The sequence below is a fragment of the Rana temporaria genome, chromosome 9 (genome assembly GCF_905171775.1).
Source record: "Rana temporaria chromosome 9, aRanTem1.1, whole genome shotgun sequence".
Taxonomy (NCBI): domain Eukaryota; kingdom Metazoa; phylum Chordata; class Amphibia; order Anura; family Ranidae; genus Rana; species Rana temporaria.
The window spans coordinates 49,648,612-49,662,712 of record NC_053497.1 but is presented as its reverse complement, the minus strand read 5'-3'; the positions used below and the strand labels follow the sequence as shown (position 1 = coordinate 49,662,712).

Here is a 14,101-nt window from a genome sequence, read left to right as displayed (position 1 = left end):
AGCTATAAACAAAAATAGAACGACATTTTAATTTTTTTTTATATTTTTTACTTTTTGCTACATTAAATATCCCCCAAAAATGTATAAAAAAAACAACAATTTTTTTCCTCAGTTTAGGCCGATACGTATTATTCTACATATTTTTCGTAAAAAAATCGCAATAAACGTTTGGTTTGCGCAAAAGTTATATCGTTTACAAAATAGGGGGTAGTTTTATGGCATTTTTATTAATATTTTTTTTTTACTAGTAATGGCGGCAATCATCGATTTTTGTTTTTTTGGTACTGCGACATTATGGCGGACACTTCGGACACTTTTGACACATTTTTGATACCATTGGCATTTTTATAGCGATCAGTGCTATAAAAATGCATTGGATTACTATAAAAATGCCACTGGCAGGGAAGGGGTTAACACTAGGGGGCGGGGAAGGGGTTAAGTATGTGCCCTGGGTGTGTTCTAACTGTAGGGGGGGTGGCCTCACTAGGGGAAATGACTGATCGCTGTTCATACATTGTATGAACAGACGGTCAGGCATTTCTCCCCTGACAGGACCGGGAGCTGTGTGTTTACACACACAGCCCCCGGTCCTCGCTCTGTAACGAGCAATCGCACGGAAGTCAGGGACGAGCGGGGGGCACGCACGCAGTTATAACTGCGGCGGCTGGTCAGCAAGTAGTTAAAGGGACTTTTTTTTTTTTTTGTGTCAGATGCTGGCAATCCTTTTTTGATTTAAATATAACTTGAATGCAAATTTCGCACCATAATTTAACTCGGTCTTGCTGCAAATTTTAGTATTGACTTCCATTCTTTCTGGTGTTTTTTTTTAGATGCTTCCTCCCAGGGTATGAAGGTACTCATGGGGCAGTGTGAGACGATGATTGAGGAATTGCACAGCACTTTTCAGAAGACGCTGAAGACTTATAAAGAGGTAAATATGTTCACATGAGATTTTTCAACAGGATGATATTTAAAGCAGCCCCCCCCATCCTCCACTGCCACTTCTGGCACATTTTGGGGGGGGGGGGGTAGACACCTGTGGAGGTGTGCAGGTACCCGCTCCCACTTCCGGATAAGATCTTCACACAGCGATCTATGAAATGTCTGGCCTCTCCTATCCCCACCCCTCAGCCCCAGCTGCTTTCCAGTAGACACACAGGTCCCAGAAGACAGCGGGACTATTCAGAAAGCGCAGCTCAGCTCGCACATGCGCAGTAGGAAACGGGCTGTGACGCCGCAAGGCTTCACTTCCTGTTTCCCTTAGTAAGGATCCCGGCCCCTGCACCCGAAGGCTATGGACGGATTGGCTAGGGGTGCCGACATCGCAAGATACCTGGGCAGGTAAGTGTCCTTTATATTAAAAGTCAGCAGTATTTGTAGTTACTGACTTAAATATTTTTTTTTTTTTTAAGTGCCCAGTGTAATGATTTGTTTTTGATTTATCAAATGGTTTTTACATTGTTTAAAATGTATTTTATTGAACATACTAGTATATGTTTTAATTCTATCAACTGATTCTTGAGAGTAAGTGCGTAAATTGGGGCAGGCTGGTAGGGGCCCAGTGCATTACTTTGCCCAGGGGCCCATGATGCTATTAAGATGGCCCTGGTTATAACCCCTGTCAGTTTTATTCTTGCCGTGTGTCCCATTGAGGAGATTTCCCTTCCCTTCCTGTCCCATAGACACACAAGAAGTGAGTTGAAATTCCTGGTTGACACCAGATCCCCATTGGAAGATTTCCACTCTTACACATGATCGGTTTTCCCGTCTGAAAAAAAGTTGGATGGTTTTTACGACGGAATTCCTCTCAAGCCTACCTTGCATACACACGGTCACACAAAAGTTCGGTGAACTTTTGACTGCCAAGAACGCAGTGACTTACAATACTACGACAAGCCAAGAAAATAAAGTTCAATGCTTCTGAGCATGCATCGAATTGTTTCCGAGCATGCGTGGGAATTTTGCGAGTTTTGGAAATTCCAATCAGTTTTTTTCTTGATGGGGGGGGGGGGGGGGGGGGGGTGAGATCCTGCTCTTTATCTTTTTCCAACAAGAGAGCTCATTTTACATAATACATCATAATACATTTTTGGGGATATTTATTATATTTTTAAAAATTTAAAGTTCCATATATCATCTTAGAAAGTTCCAAAAAAACGAATCCATCTTTTAATTTTAATGTATATATTTTTTTCTCTTGCAGATTGAAAACTTCAATGGATCTCATGAAGAAAAGTCACATCTCAAATCGATATTCTTTGATGCCTTCAACCATATTCAAAGCGAAATGGAGTTGTTGGGAATAAGCCAGAGAATGGCACCTAATGGCAAACTAAATGCCACAACCAGTGCCACAACCAGTGCCTCTCTTCACTTGCTGGAACATTATTCAGAAATGATGCTGCAGATCGTAAAGGAGAAGATTAACAGCACTGCACTGTGACACCTTTTCGGAAAGCCTGGGCCTCCTATGACCATACTACGATCCTGTTGGGCTGTTCACTCTACCGTAATTGTATTCGTAAAAGCCCTGTTTACCACAACTGATAGTTTTGATAGATGTCAGTGTTGAATCATCCGCCATATTTTATTATCCCTTGGATTCTAGTATAATCTCAACTATTGGCTTTCCAGCTCTGCCTACCTGCTTATACCAGTTTCTGGGGGGTCTTTCCACCTGCTATGACCATTTCTAGGGGTGACACTTTACTTGTTAGTCATTCCTTTCTAACTATGTTACCTAGTGAGGGAAAAAGGGCTGGTTGAGATCCATATTGTAGAAGACTGTTTCAACCCTTCAGCATCAACACACCATTGAAAATGTTGTGCACTAGCTCCTTACTGACGTTGCATGTTTGAGATATATATATATATATATATATATATATATATGTGTATGTGTATGTGTGTGTGTGTGTGTATGTATATGTGTGTATGTATATGTGTGTGTGTGTGTGTGTGTGTGTGTGTGTGTGTGTATATATATATATGTATGTGTATGTGTATGTGTGTGTGTGTGTGTGTGTGTGTGTGTGTATATATATATGTGTATGTGTGTGTGTGTTTTTCTGTTTCATTAATTTATCATACAACTAACATGACTGCTTTCCAAAGCTGTCCACCAAGGCTGCTTTGTATTTAAAAAAAAAAAAGAAGATGATCCAGTATTTGGTGGTTGCTTTTATTTGCACTACATAGAATATAGATATATACACACACGCACACACACACACACACACACACACACGCGCACACACACACAAACAGCTCTTTGGCAACCATCTGCTACCTACAAATGTAAAGGTTACACATTTCAAGTGAGCTCTCACCCTTGACACTCCAGCTAAAGTGTCTGGCTCAGAAAAGGGGAAAATATTTTATAATTTTATGTCTGCCCAGTTATAATTATTTAATACAGAACAGCCATAACATTATGACCATCCACCATAATCTGTGGAGGCATGAACTCTACTAGGCCTCTCAAGGTATGTTGTGGTATCTAGCACCAAGCCATCAGTAGCCATCAATGGAGATTCTTTAGGTCCCCTAAGTTGTGAGGTGAATGCTTCCATGAATCGGATGCTTGATTTGGCTTGAGATCTGGAGAATTTGGAGGCCAAGTCGGCACCTTAAACTTGTTTTGTTGTTCAAACCATTCTTAAATTCTTCAGACCGGCCAACTTTATTCCATTGCTCTTGTGGTCCACTTCTGATGCTTACGTGCCCATTGTAGGTGCTTTTGGCTGCTGACACGAGTCAGCATGGGCACACTGACCGGTATGTGGATACTTGGCCCCACAAACTGTGATGCTCTGTGTTCTGACACCTTTCTATTGGAACCCAGCATTAACTTTTCCATCAATCTGAACTATAGTAGCTCTTTTATTGGATCAGACTACATGGGCCAGCCTTGCCTCCCCACGTGCATCAATGAGCCTTGGATGCCCATGACCCTGTTGACCCTCTGCTGCCTGTGATTGGCTGTGGTCTTTGACTGCCTTCTGGCAGGATAGCTCAGGTTGGTTTGGACTTGTGTCTGAAACCGCCTGAGTTTATCTCTTATTAGGTCTTTGTTTTATTTTTTGAATGCCCGCAGTTCTGAAGTTAAGCTGCCTATGCATGGCCATGGAGAAATCTAACCGCTGAGATGGACGAATCTCCCATTGAACTTATTATATTCTGATAGCCAGCACTGGCAGAGACGAGGATACAGTGGGAGCTACCAAACGATGATGGCAAGTAATTTGGGTGCTGTCACTGCTTGACTGAGAGGTGTCCACCCATTTCCTTAATTATTTTTTTATTAAGACTATTGGGTAGTAGGGTGCTGAGGGTTATCCATTGATCAAATAATTGTTGCGTGTTATCTGATGATTCAGCTGAAATTTGAGCAATGTATGACCACGTTTTCAGTCTTTAAATAAAAACCACTTGAACCACAATGCTCTACATTCGTGGCGTTGCTTGATAACTTTACCTTGTATTTCTGTATGCTAAATAGTAAGGTCTATCTGTTTTAATTGCACTTCTAATATCCTTTTATAGCATTATCATGTCTATATGACGTTTCTAAAAAGCCAGTCTAAGTGTTGATATTGTAAAGTTATGTAATTTTGTCTTGTTTTTGTTTGTTTTTGTTTTTTGTTTTTTTTGTAGCAATATTAAAATCGCAATTTTAAAGTTGAAATCTGCGTCCATACCAATGTTTTGTACAGGACGCAATAGTATCATTACTTGACCCAATGTTTAAACAAAGCTCTTCCCTGGTAAAGATAAATGAACATTATTGCTGGATGTAAGGTAAAGAAGCAGTTTCTGTTTTTATGCACTGCATACTAGCACATTATGACAGACTTGCCTGCAAATGGAGCCCTCCGGGGCAGCACTGTCATGGCTTTCCCTAACGCTTCCATCTTCACCCGGTCTTCCTTGCAGATTTGAAGGCTCTGGCTGTTTGAATTGCCTGGGCTGCAATGATGTCACTTCCACGCACGGGAGCCACGGCACTCTGCATTCCATGGCATACTGCGTGCCCTGGAATGCAGAGCATCACTGCGCATGCGGAGGTAAAGTTATCTGCTATTGCCGATGTGACTATCTCCTAAACAATGGACATATGGAGATATTCATTGTACCTACAGGTACAGTAAGCCTGATTGTAAGCTAACCTTTAGGTATAAGTTAAGATATTGACTTTACTACCACTTTAACAATCTACCTATAAAAGTATATATGTTCATTAAAAACTTGTCTACCAGTGACGGTATGAACGATGGCTTGTGAACAGGATTTTAAACACACTCCTGACTGCTATAGCCATGATTTTCTATATAGTATGAAAATAAAAGTTCTATCAGTAAGGGGTCGGGTTGAAGAACTGAGTCAGCACAGATAGTAATCGGACCCTCCCATAAGAGGAGAGGGTTGTGCAAGGAAGGAAGGTGGTGGTGGGTGTGTGTGTGTTGGTAACTGACTTTCCCTGAGTAGTCAATACTCCCCATACTGTTCAGTGTCTGAAAATGGTGGGGCTTTGGTCACCGTTATCGGCCGGGAAGAGGGGCCGCTCTCCCATGCCCTCCTTACCGGAGCCGTCAGGAGCGACGGAGGCGATCGGGTCCTTCAAACTGCTTTGCTGGGATACGAGTGAGGGCAAGATGGCCCCCACCCGTCTCCATAGCAGGGCGGAAGCAACGTCAAAACATCACTTCCGCCCATGCTTCTTAAGGACCCTTTCACGCCGATATACGTCGGCAGAATGGCACGGCTGGGCACATCCACATAAATGTACAATTGATGATATCACACCTACAGCCACACCCACCTACAGTTAGAAACACAAAAGAGGTCATACATAACCCCTTCAGCGCCCCCTGTGGTTAACTCCTAAACGGCAACAGTCATTTTCACAGTAAACAATGCATTTTAAATGCATTTTTTGCCGTGAAAATGACAATTGTCCCAAAAATGTCTCAAAATTGTCAAAAGTGTCCGCCATAATGTCGCAGTCACGAAAAAAATCGCTGATCGCCACCATTAGTAGTAAAAAAAAAAAATTGATAAAAATGCAATAAAACTATCCCCTTTTTTGTAAACGCTATAAATTTTGCGCAAACCAACCGATAAACGCTTATTGTGTTTTTTTTTTTTTTTTTTTACCAAAAATAGGTAGAAGAATACGTATCGGCCTAAACTGAGGGGAAAAAAATAATAATGTTTTATATATTTTTGGGGGATATTTATTATAGCAAAAAGTAAAAAATACCGCAGAGGTGATCAAATGCCACCCAAAGAAAGCTCTATTTGTGGGAAAAAAAGGACGCCAATTTTGTTTGGGAGCCACGTCGCACGACCACGCAATTGTCAGTTAAAGCGACGCAGTGCCGAATCGCAAAACCTGGCTGGGTCCTTTAGTTGCATTTTGGTCCGGGTCTTAAGTGGTTAAAGGCAATTTTTTTTTTTTTTTTATTGCATTTTATTCTAAATATGAGATCTGAGGTATTTTTGACCCCAGATCTCATATTTAAAAGGACCTGTCGTGTTTTTTCTATTACAAGGGATGTTTACATTCCTTTGAATAGGAATAAAAGTGACCCATGTTTTTTTTTTTTTAAACAGTGTAAAAATGTATAAAATCAATTAAAATAAATAAGAAAACAAAAAATAATTTTTTAAAGCGCCCCGTCCCGACGAGCTCGCGCGCAGAAGCGCCTGCATATGAAAACGGTGTTCAATCCGCACAAGTGAGGTATCGCCACGATCTTTGGAGCGAGAGCAATAATTCTAGCCCTAGATCTCCTCTAACTCAAAAGATGCAACCTGTACAATTTTTTTAAACGTTGCCTATGGAGATTTTTAAGGGTAAAAGTTTGACGCCATTCCAGGAGCGGGCGCAATTTTGAAGCGTGACATGTTGGGTATCATTTTACTTGTAACATTATCTTTCACAATATAAAAAAAAATTGGGCTAACTTTACTGTTGTCTTATTTTTTTAATTCAAAAAGTGAATTTTTCCCAAAAAAAAGTGCGCTTGTAAGACCGCTGCGCAATTACGGTGTGACAAAGTATTGCAATGACCGCCATTTTATTCAGGGAAGGGGGAATGGTTAACCGTCCCTTGGAAGTTTCCTTGGAAGTTCGGCCTCCTTCCTCCGCTGCTGGGCCAGTTAGCCAGCTTTGCGCATGCACAATAGGGAACCGGCTGTGGAGCCAAAAGGCTTCACTGCTGGTTTCCCTTACCATAAATGGCGGTGGCGTCGGCACCTGACAGCTGATCCAAAAATCAGCTGGGGTGCCAGCGACGCGGGAACCCGGGACAGTAAGTGTCCTAATATTAAAAGGCAGCAGCTACAGTCTTTGTAGCTGCTGACTTAAATTTTTTTAGATGGGGGGCGTTACTCCTCTTTAATTATAGCATGCATCTGAAAATATACAGCAAGTAGCTCATCAACCTATAATCAGTAGGATAAGTGCATGTGGAAGACGTAATGCACAATAAGTTGCACCTTGGACTCATTCTATGCTGATTGGATGTAGGAGAGTTACGCATGTCGCTATGAGTGCTGGGGCATGTTCCTGAATTCCTGACACTCGTTACAACTGAAGAAGTAGCTTGTATCAGTTAAAGTGGATTGTCCAGTTGTATGTAATGAACTACTACTAGCTATACCATGACCTGGAGACCCTTCAGAAAAAAAATCATTACAATATTTTTTCTTTTCATACATATGAATACATCCAAAGCCATGTCTACTTAATTGCATGCATACCTTTTTAAGTACTATACGTAAGGATGTGCTCACATTAGAAACAGAACTTTTAAAAATAATAGACAAAAAGCAAAATGGCACATATAAAAAGTAAATTTAACTAACTGGATGACATAATCTAAATCTCTTCTTGTTATTAGCATACTACCTTATTAGAAATCCCAGTGGATCAGTGTTTGCAGGGATGGTATCTACAGATTTAATTACCAATGTTTTTGGTAAGATGATGTTTAATGAGTGAGATCTCATTACCTCTCATTATTCTCTACTATTCCAAGTAGGGAATACAGGAATTGTCTGCGGATTTAATTATTTACAAGACTAAAAGCATTATTCAGTAGTCATAAGGGAGCTTATAACAATAATAGCATTTTATATCCAAGGGCCTCAATTATCAAGCTTTTTCTAACCCTTCCTATGCTACTGCTGTTAAGAAAAAGAAAACTACAATCTTTTACATATTTCAATACAAATAAACATACATTATTCAGACACTGACCCCATCTGTTCTGTGGCCAGCCTTTTATTAAAAAAAAGTTTTAAGTGTACCTAAATCAAAAAACAGAAATTAAATGCATTGCAGTTTACCAATCCTTAAATGTGGCTTATTTATTTTTTTTTCGCCTTTTTTTATAAGCTATATGTTTTTAGTTTTTTTTCCACCTGGTAATCTGGCAAGTAACAGTTACACACGGGCTGAACATCCGCTGATTCAACAGAAACCGGACAACATTTGGCCTGTGTATATGGCAGCATGTTCGGGTTCTGTTGAAGGGGCATGCTCAAAAAACGTCTGACGATTGGCATCCGATCAGTGCTCTCAGTCCATGGCTGCGAGCACTGACCGGTGTGATCTAGCAGAGAGGACAGTCCCCCTGTCAGCGGGGAGATCACTGTAGATTGACTTTATAGATTTTGTTTACGTAGCTCCCAAACAAAATTGGCGTCCTTTTTTCCCCACAAATAGAGCTTTCTTTTGGTGGTATTTGATAGGGTCGAAACAACTAATTGATTATGAAATGAATCGATTACAATTTTCATAATCGATTAATCGGCCAGTAACCTAATGGGGTTAAAAAAAAAAAAAAATAGCCTTTTGTAGTACAAAAAAGCAAATCGCTACTGTAAATATTACTTTCACTGTCCCACAGTAAAAAAAAAAATGAACCCCTTACAGCTAGCGATTATTTGCTCTTTTTGTACTTATTTTTGTTTTTTTTAACCCCATTATGTTACTAAACATCTCAGGCCTGGGTCACACCTCTGTTTTTTGGTGCTTTTTGCCGAAACACACTACAGTTCATTTACATGTTTTCCTATGGGACACGTTCACATCCATGATTTTCTTTCAGGTGCTGCATATTTGGAAAGGGCGAGGACTTAACGCAAAACGGTGCTATTTTTATTTATTTTTTGGTTCAATATACTTCAATGGAGAAGCTGCAGAAAAGCATGTAATGTGTTTTTGCGGCAATTTGTGTTTTGTAATCTGCCCAACAACAAATTGGCCCCAAAAAATGTAAAAATGCAATTTTTTTTTTTAAGGCTATTATCCGATTAATCGAAACAATAATCGGCCAACTAATCGATTATGAAAATAATCGTTAGTTGCAGCCCTAGTATTTGATCACCTCTGCAGGTTTAAGTTTTTGCGCTATAAACAAAAATAGAGCGACAATTTAGAAAAAAATGAATATTGTTTACTTTTTACCATAATAAATATCCCCCAAAAATATATAAAAAAATAAATAAAATTTCCTCAGTTTAGGCTGATACGTATTCTTCTACATATTTTTCGTAAAAAAAATCGCAATAAGCGTTTATTGATTGGTTTGCACAAAAGTTATAGCGTCTACAAAATAGGGGGTAGTTTTATGGCACAGTGGCTGCGTGTGATGGGCACAGTGGCGACAATTGATGGCACAGTGGCTGCGTGTGTTGGTACAGTGGCTGCGTGTGTTGGTACAGTGGCTGCGTTTGGTGGCATAGTGAGGCTGCAATTGATTTTTTTTTTTTTGCTAGTCAGAGAAGGCATGGCTCAAAATAACACAAAGTGCTGATCACCTCAGTCAGCTTACCCCCCCCCCAATACAGCCATTTAATTACTTGCTTTAACAGGTTCTGTTCTGCTTACTTTTTAGTAGTCAGTAGTCTTCTTTGCAGTACTGACTGTAGCGTAGCACACTGCTGCTAGGTTCCTAGGCACGCTCGGGCCCCTCGTGACTAGTCCTTGCCAGCCAGCTCAGCAGACACAGCTCCCTGCGCAGTGCTGCTCCGAGTCCTCCCTCTCTCAGCCCGCCTCCGGCCGTGACGTCACGCGGCTCTCGGCGCTGGAATGGATCAACTGACTCCATAGGGGGAGTTAGTAAACAAAGAGGAAAGGGAGCCAGGAGGTGAGGAGCGCACTCGTCAGCCGCTGCCCGCGCTTACTACTAGTACTAGACAGTGACACACAAGTGTACTGGTCTGGCGGGCGGCGCTCGTGGCTGCCTGTTTGTCAGAACTGCGCCCCCCTCCTATACGGAATGGTAGCGCCCAGGGCACTCGCCCCGCCCGCCCCTGCCTTGTCCCGGCCCTGGGTGTAATTGACTTACACCGTCGGATCTTAGGATGCAATACTTTGGCCGCCGCTGGGTGGAGTTTGCGTCGTTTTCCAGCGTCAGGTATGCAAATTAGCTTTTACGGCGATCCACGAAGGTACGCGCGTTTGTTACGTCGTCGCTAGCCGGTTTTTCCCGTCTCAAAGTTAGGCCTGCTTTTTCATGGCTTAACTTTAGACGAGCCATGTTAAAGTATGGCCGTCGTTCCCGGGTCGAATTTCTATTTTTTTTTTTTTTTTTTTGCATAAGACGTCCGGGAATACGAAAGTATGTTACGCACGTTGCCATTCAAAAAAACACGTCGGGGCGCCGTAATTTCACGCAATGCACGTTGGGAAATTTGCTAACGGAGCATGCGCAGAACGCCCCATTTGAATTAGGCGGGCTTGCGCCGGACGTCTTTACGTTACTCCGACGCAAGTTTATACTCAAGTGCTTTGTGAATCAAGCACTTACGAGGAAAACTTGCGGCGGTGTAACTTAAAGACGATACGTTACGCCGCCGCAGTTCTCTATGAATCTGGCCCACTGTGTAAAGTAAAGCTGGCCAGGATCCCAGGATTTCATTGAAATCCTGGGATGGTCCCGCACATTCCATAATGGTTGGGAGGTATGTGCTTGCCTTTACACCCAAAACCCCCTTCTATGCTATACTCTGCACCACAAATCGTTTCCCTTTGCTAACTCCTATTCCCCCCCCCCCCCGATTAATTTCTGTATTCCAAACCCCCTCTCTACTTGCACTTACCTTTGCACCTCGACTCCCCCCTTTCTGCTCATGTCTGCATCCTACCCCTCTTTTCTCACTTTTGACCTGTACATTCAAACTCCTTTCTCTTCTAACCACTGCACCTCAACCCCCCTCTCAGATAACCTCTGCACCACAACTTCTGCTTACTGTTGCACCCCACTCTCTCTACTAAACTCTGCAACCTGACCCTGTCCTGCTAAAGGTTGGATTTCCAACCCCCCTACCGAGCTTAACTTTGCACCCACCTCTCTCTTTCTCTCCCTAAACCCCCCTCTATGCACCTTTGATCCCCCCTCTCTGCTTACCTCCACACCCCAATCCCCTCTTGGCTCACATATGCACCACGCTCTCTGTGCTAACCTCTACACCCCAAACCCTCCTTGAATCCTTCCTTGCCCTGCTTTCCTGTTTGCTCATTAGAGCCTCAGGGCAGGGCCGTTCTGTGTGTAGCATCCTAGAGGTTGCAGGCAGTGCTGGCCAAGAATATTGATTTATAGACAGCTTGGATTATTTAGTTAGGGGAGCCAAGTGCCGGAACTTGTTCCTGCATTGGGCTCCGGAATATTGCCCAGACCGGTCTCCAACACTTGGTTGATATTCGGGGAAGGTCCCACAGTATCCGGGACAGTTGGGAGGTAAGCTAATACCACTACTTGTTTCAGATTGACAATGCTAAGCCATAGCCCCACAATTAGGAGCAGTGTTGCCAACCTGCCGTGTGTGCTCCTTCGGTTGGCTATTGACCTGCGTATCGGGCCTATCATATAGAGCCAATACAAATAACTCTCACAGCAGGCTGGCAATGTTGATGCTAATTTTGAGGCTGTGACCTAACATTGCCAGCATGCAAAAGGAAGTGATGTTACTGGCAGGAACTCTGGGTAAGAAATTTTGCAACACCAAAAGATGATTTCCTTAAGGAAACATACAATGCCAATTATTACTAAAAATAACTGATTTAGAGTTTACATACACTGTGATAATTTAGCTATAGGGTCTAGTGGGTGAAGAAATGCAGGTTTGATGAAGCTGGTCAAAACCAACTTCACACTAATACATTTGGAAAACAGATTGCAATTTTTTAAAGTTATAAAAAGTTTAAACTCCTGATTTGCACACTTAAAGTCAGGCGACCCCACCCATTTATACCTCCACCTTTCAGGTGTTCTCATATTTTATTTAAAGATTCTTTTATGTTGCTGCACAATTCTGTATCACAAACCCATCACATTCTACATTTTTATTCCCCCCCCCTCCCCAAAAGAAAAGAATGAAAGGTATATTTTATATACTGTAATTCCTGGCTTGACTAACCGTTTCAAATAATAAAACATGGGTAAATTAATACATTTCTATATGAAAATGCAAACTGTATAATTTTATTTTTTCCAAATGCATGAAACAAAACAAAACAAAACATGATTAAAATTTTTATATAACAGAAAATGCAGCCTTTCCATCAATTCTTAATCATTCTTTTCAAAGCTAATTTTACATCTTTATTTTTCAAGCTGTAAATCAGTGGGTTCAGCATGGGAACAATTGCTGTATTTAACAAGGCAAACACTTTGTTGGATGCGTTACTTTTGGTTGATTTGGATGCTATATACTGAATAATAATTGTCATATAGAATATGAGGACCACTGCTATGTGTGAGGAACAGGTGTAGAATGCTTTTTGTCTCCCTGTGTTGGACTTTATATTGAGGATGGATGAGATAATAAACACATACGGAATTAAGGTCAAGGTGAAAGTTGATGTAAGATGTGTAAGTCCTATTATAACAAGACAAAGATCCAAAGATGTGGTGTCACTACATGTGATTTCTCTAATTGGCAAAACATCACAAAAAAAGTGATCTATCTTATTGGACCTGTAACAAGTGAAGCGTGACAGTGTAGTTATATGAGGAACAACCTCTAAAAATCCCAACACCCAACAGACAGAAACCAACAGAGCACAATGTCTACCATTCATGACCATGTGATAATATAGAGGTTTACAGATGGCCACATATCGATCATAACTCATAGCAACCAAAATCCAAAATTGGTCACTGGTTAATGAAGAAAAAATATATAACTGAGCCAAGCAAGAAAGATATGAGATCTCTTTTGAGAGAGACATTGTAAATATCTTGTGTAGAGCAGCTGTCGAGCAAGACATATCTAGGATGGATAAATTGGCCAAGAAGGTGTACATTGGAACTTGAAGATGAGAGTTCAGACACACCAGTAGAACTATTGCTACATTACCACCGAGAGTGGCAAGATAAATGAGAAGAACCAGAAGAAAGATCAGAACCTGTAGCTCAGGTACATCCGAGATTCCTTCGATGATGAAGTCTGTTGGAGTGTGATTTAGATGAAACATGAATTCTCTTTGTGTTGTTGTAGCTTCAAATGCATTCATATAAGTAAAAATAAATAAATAAATAATGAGTTGAATGAGAACCGTCACAAGCAAAACCTGTAACAGGAACATCTAAAGCCTCTTTGATGGTGACATTGATTCAGGGCTGGACTGGGACAAAAATTTGGTCCTGGACTTCATCCAGACCGGCCCACTTTAATTACAAAAAATGCTGCCCCCCACCCCCCTTTAAAAAAAAAATCACGCCCACCAAAAGGCCCTTGCATCCAATATTGTATATCATGAGAGGGTGAGAGGAAGGGGGGGGGGGTTGAGGAAAAGGGAGTAAGTGTAGGACCCCTTTCACACTGAGGCATTTTTCAGGCACTTTTGGGCTAAAAATAGCGCTTGTAAAGCACCTGAAAAACGGCTCCCCTGCAGACCCAGTTTGAAAGCCAGAGTGTGCTGGCAGGGAGTTAAGAAAAAGTCATTAAATCAGCTTCTTTGGGGCGGTAGAGGAGCAGTGTATATGCCGCTCCTGCCCATTGAAATAAATGGCCACCACTGCTGAAGCGTCTGCAAAGCACTTCAGCAGCAGAAAACTAGCAGCGTTTTACCGTCAACGCCAGC

General features: G+C 41.5%; 2 protein-coding genes across 2 annotated transcripts in view; one reads left to right on the top strand and one right to left on the bottom strand.

Annotated features, from left to right (window-relative positions):
- LOC120913459 (WD repeat-containing protein 62-like) overlaps positions 1-2,717 on the top strand; it is an 86,346-nt gene extending 83,629 nt beyond the window's left edge. The window contains exons 30-31 of the mRNA XM_040323394.1: positions 831-931; positions 2,204-2,717. Of these exons, the coding sequence (XP_040179328.1) occupies positions 831-931; positions 2,204-2,443 (341 nt within the window). The 3' untranslated portion in view covers positions 2,444-2,717. The remainder of the gene's footprint in view (positions 1-830; positions 932-2,203) is intronic.
- Positions 2,718-12,577: 9,860 nt separating this feature from the next.
- On the bottom strand, positions 12,578-13,531 carry LOC120914542 (olfactory receptor 6C3-like). The gene has a single exon (XM_040325219.1). The coding sequence runs from the start codon at positions 13,529-13,531 to the stop codon at positions 12,578-12,580; it is 954 nt and encodes a 317-aa protein (XP_040181153.1).
- Between the last annotated feature and the right edge of the window lie 570 nt (positions 13,532-14,101).

Coding starts and splice junctions, on each gene's coding strand:
- LOC120914542 (XM_040325219.1), bottom strand. CDS start 13,531: ATGAATGCATTTGAAGCTACAACAACACAAAGAGAATTCATGTTTCAT.